Source organism: Penaeus japonicus, unplaced genomic scaffold, assembly GCF_977035675.1.
Source record: "Penaeus japonicus unplaced genomic scaffold, GWHDUDI00000001_assembly GWHDUDI00000002, whole genome shotgun sequence".
In the NCBI taxonomy this organism is placed as follows: domain Eukaryota; kingdom Metazoa; phylum Arthropoda; class Malacostraca; order Decapoda; family Penaeidae; genus Penaeus; species Penaeus japonicus.
In genome coordinates, this window is record NW_028234404.1 from 12,245,659 (window position 1) to 12,253,158 (window position 7,500).

General features: G+C 50.1%; 1 protein-coding gene across 11 annotated transcripts in view; it reads left to right on the forward strand.

The window, feature by feature from the left end:
• The window catches only part of LOC122261795 (serine/threonine-protein phosphatase 4 regulatory subunit 1), a 148,166-nt gene that overhangs the window by 139,252 nt on the left and 1,414 nt on the right, over positions 1-7,500 (forward strand). For 7 of the 11 annotated variants that reach the window (XM_086547183.1, XM_086547194.1, XM_086547203.1 and 4 more), the window contains 7 exons: positions 3,090-3,972; positions 4,093-4,200; positions 4,366-4,761; positions 5,025-5,195; positions 5,315-5,698; positions 5,807-6,083; positions 6,272-7,500. The exon at positions 6,272-7,500 is cut by the window's right edge and continues 1,414 nt beyond it. In XM_086547183.1, coding sequence (XP_086403309.1) covers positions 3,090-3,972; positions 4,093-4,200; positions 4,366-4,761; positions 5,025-5,195; positions 5,315-5,698; positions 5,807-6,083; positions 6,272-6,423 — 2,371 coding nt within the window. In that variant the 3' untranslated portion in view covers positions 6,424-7,500. The remainder of the gene's footprint in view (positions 1-3,089; positions 3,973-4,092; positions 4,201-4,365; positions 4,762-5,024; positions 5,196-5,314; positions 5,699-5,806; positions 6,084-6,271) is intronic. The other 4 variants (XM_086547205.1, XM_086547177.1, XM_086547216.1 and 1 more) reach the window with 1 other exon arrangement.

The following is a 7,500-nucleotide window of genomic DNA, read 5'->3' on the forward strand; positions in this document are numbered from 1 at the left end:
TGTTCCTCCTACTCCTTCGCCATCTCCATTCTTTACCTCCTCCTCCTCCTCCGCCACCTTCCCCTCTTCATTCTCCTCCTCCCTCCCTCCCTCCCTCCTCCCTCCCTCCTCCTGCCATGTGTGAATTGCGCCGCGGCCTTGTAGCGGGCGGGCGGGCGAGCGAGCGAGCGCATGGGACCGCGTCTTGGTTGGCGCTCCGGAGCCATGCTTGGCGGGGCCTCTTCTCCCCTCGGGAACACGCCCAAACAACCACTTCGTTTTCCCCTCCGTCTTACTCTTCGTTTTGGGTTGTATTTTTTCTTTCTCTCTCTCTCTCCCCTTCTTTCTTTTCTTCGTCATCTTCTTTATCTTCTTCTTTTTCTACGTCTTTTCCTTCATTTTTTTTTTTATTATTATTCAGGTGATATTCTTTCTATTATTTTCTATCATGTTCTGAGAAGTGATTATATACATTCACCCCCCCATCTCTCTCTTTTTTTCTTTCTTTCTTTCTTTCTGTATCTTTCTCTCTCTCTCTCTCTCTCTCTCTCTCTCTCTCTCTCTCTCTCTCTCTCTCTCTCTCTCTCTCTCTCTCTCTCTCTCTCTCTCTGTTTCCCCCCGTTTCCCTCTCCCATCCCCCGCCCCATCCTCCTCCTCCCTCCCCCTTTTTTTCCATAGGGGAAGTGACCGCGACCCCTCCCCCTCCCCCCTTTGCCCTCGCCCTCGCCGCCAGCTGCCTTCCTACAGCTGTGCATCGTCGTCGTCGCAGCTGTTCACCAGACATGAGGATGACGATGGCGACGGTGGCGACGACGATGATAACGAAATGCAAATAGCAGTTTTGATGGCAATGATACCAAGCGATTGGCCGCTGCGACTCCTCGGCGAAAGGAGAGGTGTTTGGGGAAGCATTGTTGGACTACCTTGTAATGACGCACTTTGCCGTTTGTAGCCATGTGTATGTATGTATACACGGCCGTGCGTGACCGCGCAGTTTATAGTGTATGATGGGGGTAGTGTGTGTGTGTGTGTGTGTGTGTGTGTGTGTGTGTGTGTGTGTGTGTGTGTGTGTGTGTGTGTGTGTGTGTGTGTGTGTATGAAGTACTCATATACACATATACATTTACACATACACATACACATACACATATACAGACACATATACATATACATCCACTTACACATACACATACATACACACATACGTATGTGTGTGTGTTTTTATTTGTATGTATTTATGTGTACTCATAATTCCATACACATACATACAGACATACATACATACATACATACATACATACATACATGCACACATACCATATCCATCCATATCCATATCCATACCCATACACACATACGTATGTGTGTGTGCGTATCATATATATATATATATATATATATATATATATATATATATATATATATATATATATATATATATGAATGTGTATGTGTATGTTTGTATGAAGAAGAAGCGTTTACCACGAATAAATCCCGAAAAACCTAGTTTTAATGGAAATCGAGTCGAGTGGAGCGCCCCGCGGACTGCTGGTATTTAGGGGGATGGGGAGGGGGGTGGGGGTGAGCAGAGTTTCGGCCGCGAACTTTTACGGGCAAGGGGGAGGGGAGAGAGGACGAGGGGGAAGCGGGAGAGGGGGGGAGAGGGCAAGGGCAAGCACGTGCGATGTGTTTTTCCATGAGCGGGGCGCAACAACATGACGGAAGGGGAGAGAGGGTATGTGGACGGGCAGGGGGACAGGGTGGGGATGGGGGGATCCTACTTACACTACTACTGCCGCTGCCATCACCCCCACCACCATTACTACTACTACTACTACTACCACCACCACCACCACCATCACAGCCACCTCCCGTGACAGCTGGAAACCGCCACACACAGCTTGCCACATGTCCATCCCCCCACCCCCCTCGCCTTCCTTCCGCCCCTCCCCCTCCCCCCTATCCACCCTTCGGTCGCTGTATTACACCCGTCTACAGCTGCTTCGCTTCATCTGTCTCATCGGCGCGTGGCCACCATACATACATCCGCTCTCTCTAGCCCTGGGTCTCTTCCCTTCTCTTCTCCTCTCTCCTCTTGTCTTGTCTTCCCTTGTCTTCTTTTCTCCTTTCTCCCTCTAGTCTGTTTTCTCTTGTTTCGTCTATTATCTCTCTTATTTTCCTTTTCGTTCTCTCACTCCCTTCCTCCATTCCTCCCTTCTTCCCTTCATCCCTCCCTCCCTTCTTCCCTTCCTCTCTCTCTCTTCCTCCCTCCCTTCTTCCCTTCCTCTCTCTCTCTCACCAGTATTGCAGTCAGTACTGTTGTTCTAATGATCATGATTGCCAACTTTGTTCACGAAACCTGCATTACAATAAGCATTGCAATAACAGCTACTACTTCACGTCATCGCCCAGACAACCAGACCTTTAGTTGCGATATCAGGGAGAGGAAGAAGAGGCAGGTGAAGCGATGTAGAAGGGGGTTAGAGGGCGGAGGAAGAGGAAGGACAAAAAAAAGGGAGAAATAAAGAAAAATGTAAAGGATAGAGAGACAGGGGGAGGGGGCATATGGCTGGGATGTTGTGGTCGTGTCGTTTGAGCGAAGATGCTATAAAATTGTACGAATTGGAGGATTGATGGGGTAGAGAGAGATAGTTGGGGGGATACGATGTTATGATAAGTGAAATAAAAATTCAAGAGTACATAATGATAAAGGATAACGGAAATGTGCAGAAGGAGAGACGAAGAGGGAGTAAAGATGGAGGATGCTGGATATAAGAGGGAGATACCAGAGTGTTTGAAGGTCCGAGACAGAGGGGCTTCTTCGGGGTAACGGAACTCTGGCGGGTTGCTTTTCGTCCTAGAGGGAGGAGTTGCTGTTTTATACCTTTTCTGTTTGGGTTTGAAAGCGAGATGTTGGGCTCTAGCTTTTGTGCTCTCTCTCTCTCTCTCTCTCTCTCTCTCTCTCTCTCTCTCTCTCTCTCTCTCTCTCTCTCTCTCTCTCTCTCTCTCTCTCTGTCATATATATGTATTCGTTTCATCCATTTTAGCATGTAATGACGTCGTTGCTCATGTACGCATTTGCTAACAAGGGCTTGTTTTGTTTCGTGCAGATTGAATGCCGACACAGTGGTGGTGTCCGGGCGAGGCGCCGACGAGCCCCAGCACGACAGTCCCCTGGCGGAGCAGGAGCACAGCGGCCGCCAGAGTCCGGATCATCGCCAGCAGGAGCAGGAGGAGTTGGATGGCGCGCCGCAGGAGAGTGTGTCCAGCGGCTGCGTGTACGAGTACCAGAGTCCGTACCACGACAAGTGCGAGCCGGACGTGTGCGACGGGGGAGGCGGCGGCCGCGTGCCGGACTTCAACGCGCAAGTGGAGCCCATGGAGGTGGAGGAATTGCCCGACATGATACAGGACCTACAGCCGCCCGACGGGGGGCACGAGCAGAGTGCGGAGGAGCGGCGGGCGCGCGCATACATCTTCTCGAGCGTCGAATCAAACGCGGAGCCCAAGGAGGAGCTGGCGACGGCACGCACGGCGACGGCCTCCGACGCCCCCGACAGAGGCGACGACGCCAGCAGGGTGTCGAGCGCGACGGGCGAGGTGAGCCCGAGCGCGCCCGTCCCGGTGCCGCCCAACTCGCTGCCCGGCGCCATGGAGGGCGGCTCCTCCTCGAGCAACTCGCTCACCGTCTCTGGCACGGAGGGCCACCTGCACGTCCACCTCGACAACAACCCGGCCTTCAACACGTTCAACTACTGGCGCACGCCCATCATGCCCATCGAGCTGCCCATCCCCCAGATCGAGGTGGACATCGACATCATGGGCCAGACGACCAACGTCTGCGTCAAGGCCAAGGTGCAGGAGAACGACGGCACGTACCAGTCGCAGGTCAACCTGACGATGGCCACCAACACGGGCTCGCCCAACATCACGCTCGCCTCCCACCCGCAGGACAGACACACCGGCGACAAGCAGCCCGGCACGACCATCGAGGTGAGCCCGGGAACGCCTCGGGGATCCCACTTGTTTTGCTTTCTGGCCTTTTTGATCTGGTCGACAACGGCGCGTTATGTTACAGGAGAGATTACTTATTTATTTGTTTCACTTTTCCAGGCTGAGTTAGACGCCCTTGCAGCTTCCCTAGAGGGCGTGACAACCACAGAAAGTAGTACAGACGATAATGACTTACAAGACCCAAAATCCAGTAATAAAGATAGTCAGGTACGACTTTCATTATTTGTGCATCATTGTTGAAGATAACAAACCCCTTGAATTGTTTCATTTCTGACACAGGCTACCAAAAGAGTGAAATAGATAAAAAGTCTGATCTCTTTTGCTTGCTCTTGTAATGCTTACGAAGTCCTTAAACCTGGTGACGTGTTGCAGGGCACTACGGTGGTGAGCGTGTCCGGGCCGCAGCAGGCGACGTACGCCCAGGTGTGTGCGGCGTCCGTGACGTCGGTGCAGCACAAGAGCGAGCCGCAGCCGTCGATCCTCGCCTCACGCCTCACGCAGGCCCGCGTCAGCATGTCCGGCGGCGCCGTGACGGAGATCAAGAAGCGCGAGATGGACGTGGTTTCCCCGAGCGACTGCGGCAGCACCAACGCCTCCAGTGGCGGGCCCAGCCTCCCGCCGCAGCCCCCCGTCTTGAGTCAGAGATTGGTCGACCCCTTCACAGTGATGCTGCCGGGGAGCGGCGGGGAGCAGGTCTCCTCAGCCATGTCCGAGCACTCGTCGGGCTCCGGGGACTTCACCAACCTGAACCAAGATATCGTGCCCAAGGTGAGTGCAGGACTCGCGCCCGGTTGCAGGCCAGGATCTTGGCCCGGTGTGGGTAGGCTCAACTACTGATATACAAGATGAATGTATTTAATGTTGCTTTGCCTATTATTGTAATGCTTAATTTATGCACGTATAGAATTATGCTGACAAGAACTCTGATTCGTTTTGATAGATGATGATTTATATTATAAATCTGTTGTAGTCGTTTTGATCAACTCACTCTGTTGAACGGCAAAACTAAGAGAGCCTCTTTGTTCCCGCAGACCTTACTGGAGCACTACATCAGCATGACAGACCCGATGAGAGCAGAAACCGTCGATAACGAGCTAACCCGGCACTGTGCCTACTCCTTGCCGGCAGTGGCCTTAACGCTCGGCAGACAGAACTGGCCCGTCTTGAAGGACACATATGAAACTTTAGCTGGTGATATGCATGTAAGTAAGGCTGTGCCTACGTCGGAGGAGTTTAGGTGGTTGCATTTAAGTGATGGATATGTAAGGGCAGGCTTTAATTGGAGACTAAAGAGTCTAATTTAGCGTTCTTTTCTTTTCAGTGGAAGGTGCGGCGAACACTAGCGTTCAGTATACACGAACTAGCTGTGATATTAGGGGAAGAGATTGCCCAGAACGACTTGGTTCCGGTGTTCAACGGGTTCATCAAGGACTTGGATGAGGTTCGCATCGGAGTCCTGAAGCACCTTGCTCACTTCCTGCGGCTGTTGAGACCGCAGAACCGCCGCGACTACCTGCCCCGCATGGACGAATTCCTGCGTACCGACAATGAGAACAACTGGCGATTCAGACTGGAATTAGCGACCCAGTTAGCCGACATCATCGACCTGTTCTCCCCGCAAGACTGCCAGACGTTCCTGGTGCCGATCACACTCGCGCTGATGGCAGACAAAGTCGTGCACATCAGACGCACTTGTTACACCGTCGTAAGTGCTTCTTCAGGGAGAGATCCCATGGTTGACTGAGAGTAGACTGGCAGACAAAAGGGAACGGATCTCCTCATATGGGTCTGACTCGCGATCGTTATTTTGCAGGTTTGCCAGCTGGTGCGACAACTAGGCTGTGAGGGCGACCAGAAGTACGTGGAGGCGATTAGCGAGCAGCTCAAGGTCCGGTTCGCCTACGCCTCCACGTGGTCGCAGCGGCAGTCGTATGCCTTCCTATGCGGGAGACTCGTGGCCGAGCAAGCGCTGCCTCTGCCCGACTGGTGCCGACTCTTCCTCCCGAACCTGATCCTCTTGGCGAGCGACAGAGTACCCAACGTCCGCATCGCCGTCGCCAAGATGCTGGCAACCCACATTGCTTGCTTAGGTGAGTTGAGAGTTGAATTTGACTTGCTGAAATAAGAGTTATTTGTGGAGGTTTTATTAAATTGGTCAAAATAATGTGTACAAAGCAAATTGATAGACAAAGCAATTATAAATGTACAAATCGAAGCAAGTGTGAAATTGCGTCCAATCGCTCATCACCGATAACAACACTGTTTTCTGTGCCAACAGAGTACTGCCAGAACCCCGAGAACGAGGCGACACACAAGATCCAAAAGATACTCGAGCAGCTACGCAATGACAAAGACAGAGACGTGGGTCACTTCGCCAGCTATCCCGTCAACACCGAAGTCTATGTTGACCCTCAAGATCCCACGTTATAATGGAGGTTACACTAGACTTCCTCCTTTCTCTTCTTCTCTCTTCTCTTCCACTCCTCTCTTCCTGTCAACATCGATGTGCATGATGCAACAGCACACATCATAAAGAGTCTTGATTCGTGAGGCGAAAGGCAACTAGGTTCATTGCCCTTTCTTTCTTGTTCTGTTTTTCGGGTGAAAAAGAGGGTTTTTCTTATTCCGACGTTTCAAACCAGTTTACAGCAGGAATTGAGCCTGAAAGGTATACCTGATTTTTAGGTTCAATACGAAGGGCAATTTCACATTGAAAATGAAATCCCCCTTAGACCTATACTCATTTATTGTGCTTTAAAAAAGATATTGATATGTATATCATCAAACTTCACCTCCATATTGGTACAGAATACTTGTTTCCAATGTTTGGTGAGATGAGAGGTGCATTATAGGCTGTGCATCTTACAGGTGACTCCCCTTGTTATAATCACATGTATGCTGTTATTATATTGATGCTCACTGTTCTTTGGATGGGCAGCCCAGACATTTTATGTGCTTTGAACAGTACATATTTATGTACTCTTTGATTGATAAGACAAATTTTATTGTAGCCGAGATCATGAAACATGATTATTGATTTGGCTTATGTTGTAAATTGGGATGTGTATAACAACTTGTGGGTTGTAGCTTGTTCCTTTTTACAGAAGAAGATTTTGATTTTTTTATATATACATAGCATTTTGGTCCTTGTAGGTCCCCTGAAATCATTACACTATCTAAAGCTTTTAATCGTCTAAAACATCCTTTACTGTGGCATTGAGGAGCTGTTTTTGTTTTACTCTAAGAGGGCCAGCCAGCATTGGGGATAAGTGCTCACTGAACAAAGCTCAGCCTGTGTTATCACAGCCCTATGAGGGAAAAGTCATTGGTGTTCGGCCAGGAAACCTCCCACTCCTTTTTGACAGATTTGTTTTATTTTCTGAAGGAAATATCTCTTACTTTCTCTGTCAGCCTGCATCGTGATTTCATGAATAAAAAAGCTGGGTAGTTGTTGAATTTTGCGGTGAAATTTGCTACCAGATAATTGGTTCACTTCAATCAGCATAA